Raw genomic sequence first — 16103 nt, forward strand, 5'->3', positions numbered from 1 at the left:
TTCAGTGCCGTAGACGAGATAACTCGTCCAAGCCGATCGGTAACACAGTGCAACGGACGAGTTAATTCGTTCTCAATAATACCTAACTTCAACGCTAGACGTCATCACCATATATGCATTTGACCTACCTACAAATAGTTTCACTTTCGATCCAAAATGGCGTCAAGAAAAAAGTTACAAAATGAAGAAGCATTAGAATTGTATTGTAGCAGTTGAAATACTTGGCAGTCCACAGGTTAAACCTATCGATCAGAATAAAAAAAATACAAAGTAATATCCACGATGGTGTTTCAATGTTCTTCGCTCCAGTTTTGATGTTTAGGGCATTATGAAACACCAGGCCTTCCTATTCCGGCATTAATGCGCACTGCTTATAAGATGCAGCCTCTCCGTGAAATCCATCATCGTCGATCATCGTGCGAAACTGCTGGACTACAGTCTAGAACACCAGTAAGTTACTGGTAGAAGGTTCAATGCTGGGTGTACAGTTTCGTTTCAAAATGCGTTCAAACATTTAGAGAGAGCAGTGTTAATTACCGAGCAGTTGGACTGATATTAGCTCGCTTTAAAAGTTTCCTAGCTCATTAAGTGCATTACATAAGTCGCTTTTCGAGTTGAGTACCATCACATCTATTGTATCCATCTGATATGATGTGTTGTGTCTCTATATTTACCTTTTTCATTCTTCGTACGATAAAGATAAAAGCTGTATGATACCACAGCATGTGTGAGTATCATTGCAGTTTAGGAAAAATATATATTTTAGTTCAGAGCGCTTGGCATATTATAGATAGTATGTATGCAATCCGTTAAAACACGTGTAAACAATATGCATTTTGTGTAGGAGAACTAATGCCCTCGGATTTTCAGTCATCTATCAGTGAACGGAAATTTAACACAAGATTTTATAACACTGTTTATTGGTAAGGTATAAACTTACTTAAGGTATAAACTCCAGGGCTAAATTTGATAGTGTAATGTGATAAAAGTCGTTGACATGTTTATGGTCTGCTATCAGCTACTGACTTCTATAAACTCTAGGCAGCAATGCCCTGTGCGATTTTTACATACATATGTACAGAGATGAGTTCATTAAATGATAAAAATAGCGTTTGTGTGTGGGGGAGGATAAGAGAAAAACAGCCCACTGCGATATTTCACAAAATTGTGCTCGGATTGTGCTGTTGATTAATTGTACATATTACTTCCTGGATGAACTAAAACAAGATCAGCAAAACTTACTTTTTCGTTAGGCAATTTGATATGTCTGCGAAATCGATGTTTAACTCGCTACCACGTGATTTTGTATTTCACAACAACGTATTGCATAACTCGGTCCGTTATGAACCTTCTTGTGCTGTGGCTCATTAAATGTCTTACCCTCTTAATGATCATGTTAAATTACATCTAACAAACACAGAGGGGGGTTAAGAATGCTATATTACGATAAAATGAATTTGGAGGTTTATCTCATCGTTACAAACCATGTCATCACGTCCACTAATACTCTGCAATAACCCTGCAGCTTAGTTTCCATTGCAAAAGACTCAGTCATATATTTATACTGTTTATAGCACTCCACTCTTCCTTGCAAGCTTTCCATTTATGAAGAACACAACGGTTTTCCAGCCTTCATTTAAAAGTTCAGTCACACAGAAATCCGTAGGTGTTACGTTCGGTGACTTAACCGGTATGTCTTCATCTAGAATAGCATGAATACTCTTTTCATTCTGCGGCTGCTTGAGATACGCAATGGTTGGACAAGAGATACGACTACAAACCTACCTTGTTGACCACTTTTGAAGCATATATCTTCTTTTTATTGTGATGTATACTGTTGTTTGGCGTATGTGGACAACTTTTGCCACTGACCGTTGTGTTCCTCAGTTATCATCTATTTCACGCTACTGCACTTTGCTTTTCACTGCTTGGATGCAACGTATTGCAGGTCTCATTCTGGATGATCCTGTTATCCCAAGTTGGTCCACTTGTTTTCCAAAGTCATTAAATACAATGAAGATCTTCATTTTATCGCTGATCTGAGTACATATTTGACCTAAATTTATGATTACGTTGCTTCGGATAGTTCTGTCACATACCCTTTTGAAAACCGATTAATTTCGATTTCATCACAATCCTTACGAAACGTTAATGTTAAAATACAGTCCTGATACCTCTGTTTCACTGTCACTTTAAATTTGTGTGGTTGTCACGTGGCAAGCTAATTTCCCTATTCAAAACTATTTTAATATAACGTACTAAATCCTCTTTGGAGGAATAGTTACTTCCCAGAGACCTGGGGAATATTTGTCAATATGTGTAGTGTTTTTTATATACAGTTTGTTCAGTCATGAAATAGTAATATAAAATTTTCTATCTGAACTTTGACATTTCTGGTTTTTATTGCAAAAGATAACTTAATGTACAAGTAGACAGTGAATGGGAACGAATATCTTTTCCGTACGTATTTTAACAGATGTGGCGCGTCTTTTACCACGTGCAACATTTTACTCAAGAAGAGGGAGCTTGTAAGCGTATATGTTTCATTCTAGCTTCTATTTTTTCAGCAGTACATCTAATTAGTAAAGACAAAGTCTCGGTTGATTTGATAAAAACTGATTTTGTCCGAATGTAATTCAAAATTTAATCAGTGATATTTTAATATATTCTCGGTATATAATACTGTGTTAAACAAATTATTTTTTATTAAATGGAAATAAAGAAGGTTCCAGTCAATAAAAGAATAAGGAAAAGTGCTTTGTATTAAAATTGATGAAATTAAGGATGATTGTTTCTTCTGAACACAGCATTTAAACATACAAACAACTTTTCACTTCCATTGGTGTTATTTCTCGTTCCTTGCGTGTTTACTTTCCACATTGGCGTGCGTGCGTGTAAAAAAATATATTTTGTATCATAGTTTTACGTCATACATTACGCTATTGACGTCATACTATGTTAAACTAGACACGCTGTGCATGTATCGTGGCTTCTTACAAGTGACGTACAGTACAGTGATTTAGTGTATTCATGTTTTACTAGAAAATATTGAGAATATTAACTTTCAACAAAGGAGGTTTGAAATCTCTCCATATGAAGTGACTTTTCGAGGAAGTATTTGTGTTTAGGTTTATTAAAGTTGCTATTATCTATTAGGTAATGAAGTGAACCGTATTTCACAAGTTTTAATGTTAAGTCAGGGCTATGATGTTGTGTGTATCAGTAAAAACGATAAAAAAAATACAGTAGTTGCTTGACTATAATAATGAAAAATATACTAAAGTTTTATACCTTTTAATAACCATTTAGTAGAAAGATTATTTTCTGTATGTAATGTATTGCGTTAGTTGTGTGAAAAATTATAAAAGTAAAGATCCGAGTTAGTATGGATAAGTAATGTGTATGTGTAGGATAAATTTTGTTAGATAAACATATTGCATCAAATATTTGTATAATTCAAACACAGTTCAGCATTATGATGATTTAGGTACATTATATTAAAAAAAATCTGAAAGAAATAATATGAAGTTTTAAAATATTTCTACAAAGAATGGAAGTTAGGATAAGTTGTTGCTGTACTAAAAACTGAGACATTTTTTCACTCCTTGCCATTATGGCAAAGCAAAAATTCTTATTAAAATATTTTTTTCAGAAGATTATCTGTAATGTGGGTGTGTTTGTATATATATATTTATTCATGTGGACTTTGGATAATAAATAATCAAAATTTTATAATTTCAGTGACTTAAACTGTTTTGCTATTATGTCTCTATTTTGTAGGTCAAATGTTTGTCTGTAACAAGCAGTAAGTGACAGTTAAAGTTTGATATACAGTGGTTTAAAAGGCCTCCTTTTGAACTGAGTACTAAGTACCAGAGCTACTGAAGTATCTTTATTGCTGTATGGGATTTACCTGTGCAAATAGTTTGAGCATCTTTTGTTTTTGTTGTTGGGTCAAGAGTAACTTCCCTATTCTTTATTGTTCATCAGTAGTTAGAATTAGAACAATGTACACTCAAGCACAGCCACACTAGTATTTAAACATATTAACTGAGTATTTCTCTTGCAGGTCTAAACATCAGACAGTCCAAATCAGACCCACTTCTGCAGTTGAAGGCACATTTTTGTTGCTCTGATTTTGATAACCACAACGTTCAAGAGCTGGCGTTGCTAAACAATTGGGAAAACTTGAGAGAGAATCAAGTAGCTTTTAGCTGGGATTCTGACTGCATAAGTGATACAGATTCTATGAATCAAGTGTCTCAAGAGAACAATATGCTGACTATTGAAGGACTACGTAATCACTATAATTCCTGCTTTTCGTAAGTCAGTCTGGTACTTTTAAATGTAGTTCTTTGTTTTCATATTAATTATTTGGATTTCTTATCAGAGTAATTTCATCTATCAACATAAGTGATCACTGGTTGTCATAAAAACCAAACTGTTAGAACTATAAGAAAAGTTATTGTTCATTGAATCTTTGATAACATGCATTGAATCTATTTACTCATGAATCTTCAGTTATTTTTCAACAAGAACTCTGGCAAATTTGATTAAATGCTAACATGTTGTAAATGGTTTACTCCAATATTGTCTGACTAGATGACAAATGCTCTTTTAGGGAAATTTGTGTGTACCTTAAATAAATATTAGTTTTAAATAGTTATGTGAATTTGGACTAAGTAGGTTTGTATTAATTATGGGACACCCAATACTTTTATATGATGGTTGTATGTTTTTGTTTATTTTGGAAAATGGAAAAAAATATACTGAAAATGTAAATATTTTCATTTGTAATCTGACTTTTTATTAATTTCCTTTTCTCTTCATTGCAGATGTGGAGTCAACTGGTATGAAGATCATGTCTCACTAGACTGTCCAGAGTGTGGAGGATATGCAATGCAGCGGCCTTGTCCAGAATGCGATGGACAGTGTGAAAGTACATGGAGACGTGATTTGGCTGCTGTAAGCTAAATAGTCTGCATTATTTCCCTTTTCTAGGGTGTTAGATTAATAGTCAGGATTGGTTTATTCAGGATAAACTAGGCTTATAGTTAATTCATAAGGTTTTATTGACATTAGATTTACAATGGTACTATAATTTTTATATTTTAGTTGTGCTCTCTTCTTAGTATTTTTTGTTTTGATATAAATGAAATTTTAATGTGTTGTAATATTCTAGGTTTATTATGATTTTTTCTCAGTCCACAATAGAAATTAAAAGGGAACTATATACTGTGTTCCTCACAGCAATTATGATGTATAAAAACAAAAATCTTTAGTGTTTTCTTTTCATCAGGTTGGGTATATGGAGCTGGTGGAATATACAACTTAAACCTTATCTACTTGAATCTGATTAGCTCTAGCATTTCTGATTTTATAATTTTGTGTTTAATTTTACCAATTATGAAATTGTGTAAAAAAAAATTTGAGAGCTTTTGAAAGGAATATATAAAACTAGAATTATTTGAATATTAATAATTCATAGAATTTTTATGGTAATACTTGTAGGTTTTCTTAAATCATCTGTTTTCTGTAAATTAATTGATATGAAGCTAGTCTTTTTCACTTAGATAAGTTTTTGTTTTTTACTTTAAATATTTAAAAATATTCTTAATGTTTGTTTGCACTTTTCAGAATCTATACACAAAGAATGTTTACTGAAGTATTTTGTTTTTCATAGTGATCTATTGTGTTTTAAGTATGTGTAAATATTGTCAATTTTAGTCCCACAACACCAAGCAGGCTAAGTGGGAAGGTGAATGCAGGAAATCTAGACCCCAGATGAACCAGAAGCTGTTCCACCATAATGATAACTGTGAAGTTTTGACTAATGCTATGAAGAACTTGAAAACCAGTATATGAATCATTCTTGTAAGAGGCCAGCTTAATCAGAAACTATCCTATGTAAATAAATGAGTTGTGTAGAACTTGAATAATTAATTGCCAAATTTTCTTTGTTGAAAGTGAAGATGGTTTTCAATATTTAAATTGAAATCTAATTTAAATCTGTTAATAAAAATTGTGGTACAGTGCACTGCAACTGAAGAAAAAAAAGACATTATCATTTTAATCTGTCTTTCAAAACAAAAATTTACTTTTGGACACGATTACATTAGACACTTAAGTACTTACAATATTCTTCAGAATTAAATTGTATTTATTTTATGTCCAGTTTTTTCAGTCTGTCAACTGGTTTTCAACATCTTCCTCCTTATTTCTTCTGTAAATTCTTTACAAACAGGACAATAATGAATAGATTTAGGTTAAAGGATTTCAAATATGTGGAATATTTTTGTAGTAAGATTGAGCATAGCTGGTGCAAAAAATGCCTTATGTTAGTGTTCAGCTATTTTATTGTAATAAATTTAAAATTTATAGGAGTTATAACACTATGCTGAATAATATTTGTTCTTTTTATATATATGCTTAACTTTTAAAATTATAAATGTTTTTGTTTTCTCTTTTTAACTTCATCTTGCTTTATTAGTATATACTGAGTCATAAACAGATTTTACAATGTATTACAAGAGAGAATTTACCTTCATGTCATTGAAATTTTGGTTGGAAATTTATCAAGACTATCAGGAACAAAAAAAAATGTACAATAATTTAAAATATGATAAAAATACAAGAGTGAAAAAAAAAGTCTTTCATTTTTTGTCTTTTTTGCTTTTATTCTAAATTTAACTTGTACAAAAGAATATTTGTCTCTCAGGTAAAGTAATGTATGTTTGTATTATGTTTTGGTTTCAGTTTGTGAAAATATATACTATATGTAAATTAAATGTGAGAATTTCACTTTTTCATCTTAACCTTTTTCTTTTGAAAGGAGTAACTTGTAAACAAAAAATAATTTTGAACAATAGTTAGTTGTGGAATGCTGTTGACAGTATTTTGGCATAATAATATTGTATCAATCATGCAGAATAATTTCATTCTTACAATGTCTTGCTTTAATAAACCCAGCTACAACTTAGAATGATTTGGTGAAATATTGCAGTTTTAGTTTGAATTTTATTATGTTTTATTTTATGTTGTAAAGAATGGAATATATTTTTGAGAACTTTGATTAAGTTAGCCTCACTATTGCCAAGTTTTGTATTCTTATATTTATCAAGTTATTTTTTTCAGTCTAAAGTAATATTTTCTGGGTAGTCTGGTGTGTATAGTAAGCTTTATTTTAATGTCTTAAGTAAAACTGCACATATTTATAGTTAATTTATTTGTAATTGTTTATGTAATAGTTTTCTTGGTGTTATAGCTGCTTAAAACTTGGATTTCTCTCCTCGTATATTTTTATTAATTTTCTGGAATTTTTTTCATTTCATTATTTATTAAAGTTTTTTATGGATAATAAAATGCTTGGATAACCCATTCTGGTACAGCTTTAACAATCTAGGGTGTCATTGAAGAGAAAACTGTCTGGCTTATGTATACATTTGGTCATGAAACATTATTTCTTTTCAACTTCTTTAACCATACAAATTGTGTTGATACATTCTTGTCAGAGCTACTTTAACCCATTAACTGCTGATTCACCATATTGGGTATGGTCCCCTCTGGCAGTTGAATGTGTGTGTACCGTATATAGTATATGGCTTGCAAATATCCTAACTCGTTTAAAGCAGCTTCAGTTAATGGGTTTATATATCCTGTATTAGGAAGTGTATTTCTTAGTTTATAACTACTTTTGGTTAAGCAACATTATTAATTGTCAAATAGTTTCAAGTTATTGTATTTTTTGGTAGAAAAAACATTTGTAATATTTTTTTTAATTAAACATGAAAGCATTAACCACGGGATGAAATTGAAATCTTAGTAGAAATAAAGTAGTATACATTTATTTAGATACATGCACAATACCTATGACAACAGTATTTCTGCATGTGTATATTATTTACATTTTAATATGAAGTTGGGCCAAACTAAACTGAAAATAATATAATAAACAGAGCTTGAAAATTTTTGTACAACTTCTACTAATTAATAGAGTATTGTAAAGTCTGCAGTATTTAAACACTATTCCTTTTAAGAAAGGGCCTAAACTCAACATTAGATAGATGTAGAAGTAGTTTCATACAATATTACTAGAGATTTTCTTTGATTAAAAAGGTCTTTGCATGGTAAAGTAAGAGAAGGTTTACCAAGAACATTCCTTCTTGAATGCTATCCTTAAGACTGGGGAAGTACAATAGTAAGACACATAAAGTGAGATTATGCTAAGATAAAAGTAATTTTTAGCAGCTAGCTTTTAACTTTATTCTTAGGGACATCAGAACAACTTGGTATTAAGAACAGTTCTAATGATTTATGTGCAGTATTAATCATTTTGCTGTGTAGCACTACTTTATTCATAATGAAAGAAGTTATATAAGTACCAGAATCTACTTTAGAATTTTTGAAATATTGAGATTTTTCTCATCCAGTTTATATTTGGTCATTTTATTAGCTCGAGTTTCATATTTGAACATTTAATACCACGTAGATGTAGATTTTTAGTAACCAAAACAATGTCCTTAATTTAATTTCGTTAGAGACTAAACATAGAAAATTCATTTGTTGAGAGAACTTTGTTAAACTACTTATACACCACAACTATTAAATTACGTAAATCAATTTAATTTTGATCCAGCTGTTATAACGGTGCAATAATGAAACCAGTAAAAATTAAAAACAAAGAATAACACCAAATTACTGTAAATTATTTTCCACAAGAAATTTCCTTTGAAAATAAAGACAGGCTATATTTAACATAATATTGTTTTGCTTATAAATGTCTCCTTTGGTGGTTTTTTTTTATTTATATATATTATGTACATAAATATATTCAAAGAAAGTGAAATGGATACTGAAGGGACCAAAATCTTGATAACTTTATATGATATTTCTATTAGAGTAATGTAGTGTGAAATATTTTGTTTTATACTGTTGAAAAAATTAAGTTCATAAAGATGCGAAACATGACTTTTAAGTAATTGCAATATTATTGCCGATAAATTTACACAAGAATTTTTTGTTGTTGTAAGTTTGTTCAGTTTTGGTTAACTTGTAACTAAATATAGATGACTAGTTATCAATCCCTCTGTTATATCAGAGTGTCTTTTGAACAACACTAATTATATCTGCATTTATTGTATATTAGCAGTGGTCATTCTTTATTAAAACACTTTTGGTAAATGAAATATTTTTTAATGTTATAGTAATATTAATGTTATCAAACTGATCAGTTAAAAAGAAGTGATGTTTTATATAAATCCATATTGGCTATGTTTGAGAAAGTTTTTAGCATAGTTTTCCATGATAAGTAATATCATGCACCAGAAAGTTAAATATGTATTTTTTTGGCATACAAGATATATTTTGTTTTCCAATGGAGTTAAATATAAACAGTTTTCTCTTTACAATACTTGGTAAAGGTCATCAAGGTATACTTGTATTTTCGTGAAAATGGGAATATTTAGTAAAAGGACAGATTTACTGCTTCCACATGAATATATGATCTTATCTTTACTCTTTCCTGCTTGGTATGTGAGTATTCACAAATCAGAATTCTGCTGTATATTTTTTGAGTTGAAATAAAGGGCTTTTGGTGACATTAATTTTCCTTGTTTTAATATATTTCCTTCTATTTTAAAATTAATCAGTTGGAGGAAGTTCCCCGCATTCACACAAAATACCTCAGTTTTTATTAATCAAACATTTGAATAAAAGCTTACAATTATTATGAAGATTTAAAAAAATATATTAGCAATGTTTATATTATGTAATCAGGAGCAATTACCACAGAAGTTAAACAGTTTACATTTATTGCATCTGAAACAATTACAGCTGTAACACTATCTTACTGAAAATATTTGTCATCTGTCAACTTTGTTAACACGGTGAATAAAATTTACTATGAAATGCACCATTATGAATGATTAATCATGTTCTGGATGCACTGTTTCTGGCCCAGCATTACCAGGTGGTTAGAGTGCTTTACTATTAATCTGAGGGTTGTGGGTTTGAATCCTTGTCCAACCAAATGTTCTTGTTCTTTTAGCTGTGGGAGGATTATAACATGATGGCCAGCCCCTGTATTTGTTGATTAAAAAAAAAAAAGTAGCACAAGTCTTGATGGTGATAATTAGCTGCCTTTCCTCTAGTATTTCACTGCTAAATTAGAAATGGCTTGTGCAGATAGTCCTTGTGTAGCTTTTGAGCAAAATTGAAAGACAAAAGAAATGCAAGTTTCTTGCTTTTCTTGGTCTCTCTTCAACAAATTTGTTGATTACTTATTTATATCCCAAAGTTTCAGTATCTTCCCCCTCCAAGCAGATTCCTGTACATGGTGAGGGGATCTCACAGAGAAGATTCTGTAATTACAGTTTACCTCCTCTTGGACGTGAATATCCAACCATGTGTTTGCCAGCGTGGTGACCCATAAAGTGGAGGAGAGGTTTGTGGCAGTTGAGGGGTCCAACCCTAACACACCACTTTTGCCTTAAATTCCTGTAGATGGGTGGCCCCATCCAAGATCAATCAGCTGGTCCACTTGGGATAGAGTAAATTTAAGTACCATCGTTGGATGTTCTCAACAAATTTTGTGGACACTGTCTGATGCTGGTGTTTGGGTATAGTTCTTATAAAACCCTGTCATTGCTGCAATGCTCTTGCTTGGCATTGTGGTGCATCCTCTCATAGGGCTCTGTAGTGGGTGGGGATAGTGGGCACTGAAATGTTCTTATTTTATTATGGATAACCCCATTTATAAACAAAAAACTGAAAAAAATATTTATCAGAAAATGAACATGTATGGACAACTCTGTTATACAGTCACCATCAAAGTCAGACTCAACACCTCGATTTCTCATTCTGAATTCATTGTTTGAGAAATCTTCAGGACTAATGTCCTGCTTTTTCTTTCAAAATGGATTAAAGGAGCTTGCTGGCTTCCCCAAGTCAGTAAGGAAGCTGCACTCAGGAGACATATTGGTGGAAACATCTTCACTACAACACACCAAACTCCTCCTTAACTTAAAGAGTATTGGGAATATACCCATTGAGGTTACTCCCCATGCTATCCTGAAATCCTCAGGAGGAGTTACTGTATTCTGAGTCAAAGATCCTTGCTAGTTTTTCCAGCCAAGACAATTCTGCATTGTGCTGAATCTCCACTCGCAAAGATGGAATTATGATGCCTACTTATGTTCTGATTTTGATGTTTACATCACCACGTTCACCTGCCACAATCAAGGCAGGTTATCTGATCTATAAGGTATGAAAGCAGTTCAGTCACTCGAAGACATCATGTAGTGGCTCTTTAATGTGATTGTTGTGGTGGGAAAGACCATGACAACTACAAGTGCAAACTGGAACTATATTGTGTTAACTGTAATGATTCACACTCCTCTTAACTTAGTTTTTGTCCTAAGTGGGTGGAGGAGAAAGATGAAACACTTGAAGACTATGAACAATATCTCCTACCCAGAGGCTCAGAAGTTAATTGTTCTCCACTCTATCTAGGACAAATGCTGATGCATTCCATTCCACTGCTACAATGGGAATGCAGACAGATCTCTCCATGCCTCCAGCAGAATCATTTGCAAAACATCTGAAGAATCTTTTGCCCTCCATGGTCAAAAGAATTGATGAGTCTACGTTTACTTCCATCTCTGTTCCTGCCACTCCTTCCAGTGGCTGCCCAGATCCATTTCCTTTACCTTTAAGTTTAGGCATTTCCTTGAGTCTATCTTCTTCTTCAACCCTGAGATGCAAAATGATCATTCATTCATACCCTCAGTCACTGAAATCTTTGTCCACAAACAGAGACCTGCTTACTCTGCCCAGGGCAGGACCTGTGGAGCTCAATAGACCTCCATCCAGTAAAGAAAAAACCGTGGTTAAAAATAGAAGGGCTCCCCACCAAATTCTCCTCCACATAAATAAAAATGACCACTTGGATACAGTGGAACTGTCAAGGTTTTTATTCAAATATAGATGATATTAATGATTTGATTGATTCTTATCCTCTCTCCTACTGCAACAGCAATAAGCTTACAATGCTAAAATAAGAGGTTTGATTTTCCTTGGCTGACACAGCAGATAGCCCAATGTGGCTTTGCTATAAGAAAACATTTATCATCCTGTGTGTCTCTCCTTACATGAAACGTTTCTTAAATCTGCCAATGCAGTCACCTTTCAGCAGTTATCTTTGTACAGAAATGACAGGTTGTGTGATGGAGGAGTGGCACTGTTGGTCGATCAGCATGTGTCCACCCTGTCTTTCCTTGGGTCATACCATCACTATTTGTTTTCTTTACCTGTCTCCTGGAAAGACCTCTGATAAGTAAGACCTTGATGCCTTTAGTGAACAGTTACTGCCTCCACTTTTAATTCTGGGGGATTTTAATAGACATAATTCCCTCTGGGGTGGGGCTGATATTGATGGGAGGGTTCATTCCATAGAGCACATACTTTTCAGATCACAACTTTTTTATGTTTGGTACCAATTCATATACTTATTTTCATACACATAGTTAATCTTTTATTGCTAATAATATTTCTATCTGCTTCCCTTTACTTTTCTTGGAGGGCTGACAGTAACACATGGGGTAGTGATCATTTTTCTATCATTTTGAAAGAGAGTGACCCACATGTCCCAATGGAAATTGGACAAGGCCAACTGACCCTCTTTCACTGCTCTCAGATCTTGATCCTGCCATCATCTGTAAGCCACTGATAGACAGCTGTGTGGTAGCAGTGACTGTTTTGTCCAGGCAGCTGCTCAGTGTATTCCTAAAACCTCAACATGTTTTCCATGGTATCCTTGTCCATGGTGCAACCCTGCCTGCCATATGGCAAGGAAGGTCCAAAAATGGGCCTGGGATACCTTTCGTAGGTATCCCACACTTATAAACTGCATTGCTTGCAGCAGCCCAGTGTACATGCTCAGTAGGTCAGATATCAAAGCCAGAAGGGATCTTAGATTAACTACACAACTAGTATGTCTTCTACCACCAGTTCTAAAGTCATATGGGACAAGATTCAGAAGGTAAGTAGGCAGTACACTTCTGTCCCCTTTTGGTCTTGCTCTCTGATAGCCAAGAAGTTGCTGTTCCCCAGAACATCAATATTCTTAGCAAAAGCTTTTCTTGTGCATTTAGCACTTTTGATTCATCCCCCACCTTCTCAGCCATCATCTTGAGCAATTGCCTCTTTCCTTTCAGGCTGATCACCTCTACAACTGCAATTGCCCCTTTATGCTGGTGAAACTCAAGCTTGCTCTTTATCAGTCTGGCAGTACATCAGTTGGACCTGATGATATTCATTACAAGATGCTGTGTCATCTCTCTCCTGCCTTTCTTGCTGCTCTTCTGGTTGTTTTTAACTGGATCAGGCCAGAAAATGCTTTTCTTGATGCTTGGTGCTGGACTATTGTCCTCCCTTTTTCAAGCCCGGTAAGGATCCCAAGATTCGTTCAAACTACTATCTAATTGCTTTGATGAGCTGTCTCTGCAAGCTTGTAGAGAGAATGGTTAATACTTGTCTTGTTTGGTTCCTTGAATCAAACCACGTCCACTAGCCCACCCAGTGTGGGTTTTGATGACAGCTCTCCACTGTGAACCACATGATTTGACTTGAAATGTTAATCAGGGATGCCTTTCTCAAGCAACTACATCTTATTTCTGTTTTTTTTTACCATGAGAAAGCTTATGATACTACATGGAAGTGTGGCATTTTGCAAGGCCTCCATTCATATGGGTTGCACGGTCATTTGCCATTTTTATGAAAATTTTTAATGGATTGGCAATTCTAAGTTTATGTAGGTTCATCACTTTTTTCCATTCTTTCCTAAAAGGAACTTTGAGTCCCTCAGGACTATCTTGAGTGTCACACTTCATTATAAAGATTAATGCCATGACTGAACAACTTCCCCCTACAGTTGCAAACGGATTCTATGTTGACGACTTCCACATCTCGTGTGAGACATTGCACGAGGTTTACTGAGCTGCAGCTACAGACTGTCTTCAATTGTTTACTGAAGTGAACCACAGCAAGCATTTTTACCTTTTCTCTCTATAAAACCATGTGCATGCACTTTTGCCACCAATGGGGTATTCACCTTGATCCCAAACTCCGTCTCAATGAAGTTGTGCTTTATGATGTCTTCAAGGTAAAGTTTTAGAGGCTTATATTTGACCATGAGTTTTCATTCCACACTTCAAGCAGCTATGCATCAAGTATACAAGGGCACTTAATATTCCCTGTGTCCTCTCTTCCACCTCTTGGGGAGTGGATCAATATTCTATGCTCAAAATCTATTATGCCCTCATTTGATTAAAACTGGACTATGAGTCTCTGGTCTATGGCTCTGCCAGAACTTTGGTCTTGAAGCCGTTTGACCCCGTTCACCATCTGGGGCTTTTTGCACTTCTCCAGTCCATAGTTTGTACACTGAGTCTCATGAACATCCGTTACACCTCTGCCATTTGTAACTGTCTTTGCTGTATGCTTCAAAACTTCGATCCTTACCACAGCATCCTGCCTAAGGTTATGTTTCTTTCCTAAGTGGGCCAAGCTTTTCAGAATAGATGGTTTACCATTGTTCCTTTTGGCTTTTGCACTCAGGTATAGTTGGCTGTATTGGGTCTATCCTTGGATGACATTGCTGTCTCCATAGGTCAGCCCATCCCACCATGGCTTATTACCATCCCTTAGTGTGTCTTTTCTTTGAGTCATCCAAAGAAGGCAGATACTCCCAAATCGATGTACCTTCTTCTATTTGCCTAACATGTTTCAAACCATCTTTCCATTCCCATTTATACAGATGGTTCGAAATTAGGCGGCTCTGTGGGCTCTGCCATGGTATGTTGTGATTCAGTAGTTGTACATAGGATCCCATCTACAGTTTCTGTGTTTACTGCCAAATTGTACACCACTTCTGTTGCCCTGGATCATGTAGAAGCTATGCAGTAGACAACTGTACTATTTACACTGACTTGCTTAGCTCTATACTAGCCGTGGATTTGCTTCGCGTTAGTTCCAATTCTATTCTCGTCAATATTCAAAACCGACTTGTCCATTTTTCTTTATCATCTAGTTCTATCCAGTTTTTATGGATACTAGGCAACATTGGTATTTGCAGGAATGAGCTCGCTGGTACCACAGCTCTGCATAAAGCTCTGGTGCTATCACTGCCGTGCTTATTCCATACATCAACTATGGCCCTGTAGTCAAGGCTCAGCTCTACGCCAGTTGGCAGTCTATTTGAAGTGAGCAATGTGATAACAAGTTTCTACAGGTAAAACCTTCTATTGGACTTTGGCCATCTTGTTTCCATAAGGATTGGAAGGGAAAAGTTGTCCTGGCTGGGCTACATATTGGTCACAGTTTTTTAACTCATCATTTTCTGTTATCTGGGATTGATACACCAACGTATAGTCTGTGTAACATTTAAGTTCTTGTTCTTACAAGTTATAATATCAAAATACATACTTTCATTGATTTCAATCAAGTTGAAACTGAATTTATATGCAAAATTGAACTTTTTAATCAGTATTAAAAAAACTGAAATCAAAGGAAGTATTCTTAATATTTTTTAAATAGTCTTCCAGCTAAATTTTGAAAATTTCAACATAAAAAAATACAAAAATTAAATTGAATGATATGAATTTTTTACAGCTATTTAGTATGTTATTTCTGAGTTCCATCCAATTTGAAAAAGTACATTCATTATCAGAAGAAAAAACATCAGTGCTATTAGTGACAGTCTTGGTCTGGATAGGGTTTAAAAAACAGTCTCAATAACTACTATTAACCTAATAATAAGCAAATAATTTCTATAAAAATAGTGACCTAAAATGGATGTATGTCCAGTAAGTAACAACCATTGCTTTATTTTAAGAAATATCTACTGAAGGAAAACTTGCACCCACATTGATTTGGATGTCTTAAATAAAACTGCACATATTTATAATCAATTTATTGCTGTTATTTTTCTAGTAAATTTCTTGGGATCCTAACTGCCCAAAATTTTAATCTGTTCTTCCTTGTATAACTTCATTAATTTTCTGAAATTTGTTTCTATTTCATTATTTAAGATTTCTTAGGATTAAATG

At 33.9% G+C, this 16103-nt stretch overlaps 1 protein-coding gene across 5 annotated transcripts in view; it reads left to right on the forward strand.

Moving 5' to 3' along the window:
• LOC143223349 (protein pinocchio-like) overlaps positions 1-9602 on the forward strand; it is a 52248-nt gene extending 42646 nt beyond the window's left edge. For 4 of the 5 annotated variants that reach the window (XM_076451231.1, XM_076451229.1, XM_076451233.1 and 1 more), the window contains 3 exons: positions 4070-4322; positions 4836-4965; positions 5728-9602. In XM_076451231.1, the coding sequence (XP_076307346.1) occupies positions 4070-4322; positions 4836-4965; positions 5728-5865 (521 nt within the window). In that variant the 3' untranslated portion in view covers positions 5866-9602. Of the gene's footprint in view, positions 1-1833; positions 1979-4069; positions 4323-4835; positions 4966-5727 lie in introns of those variants that run through there. The other variant, XM_076451230.1, reaches the window with a different exon arrangement.
• The last annotated feature ends 6501 nt before the right edge of the window (positions 9603-16103 follow it).

The sequence above is a fragment of the Tachypleus tridentatus genome, chromosome 8 (assembly GCF_004210375.1).
Source record: "Tachypleus tridentatus isolate NWPU-2018 chromosome 8, ASM421037v1, whole genome shotgun sequence".
NCBI lineage: Eukaryota > Metazoa > Arthropoda > Merostomata > Xiphosura > Limulidae > Tachypleus > Tachypleus tridentatus.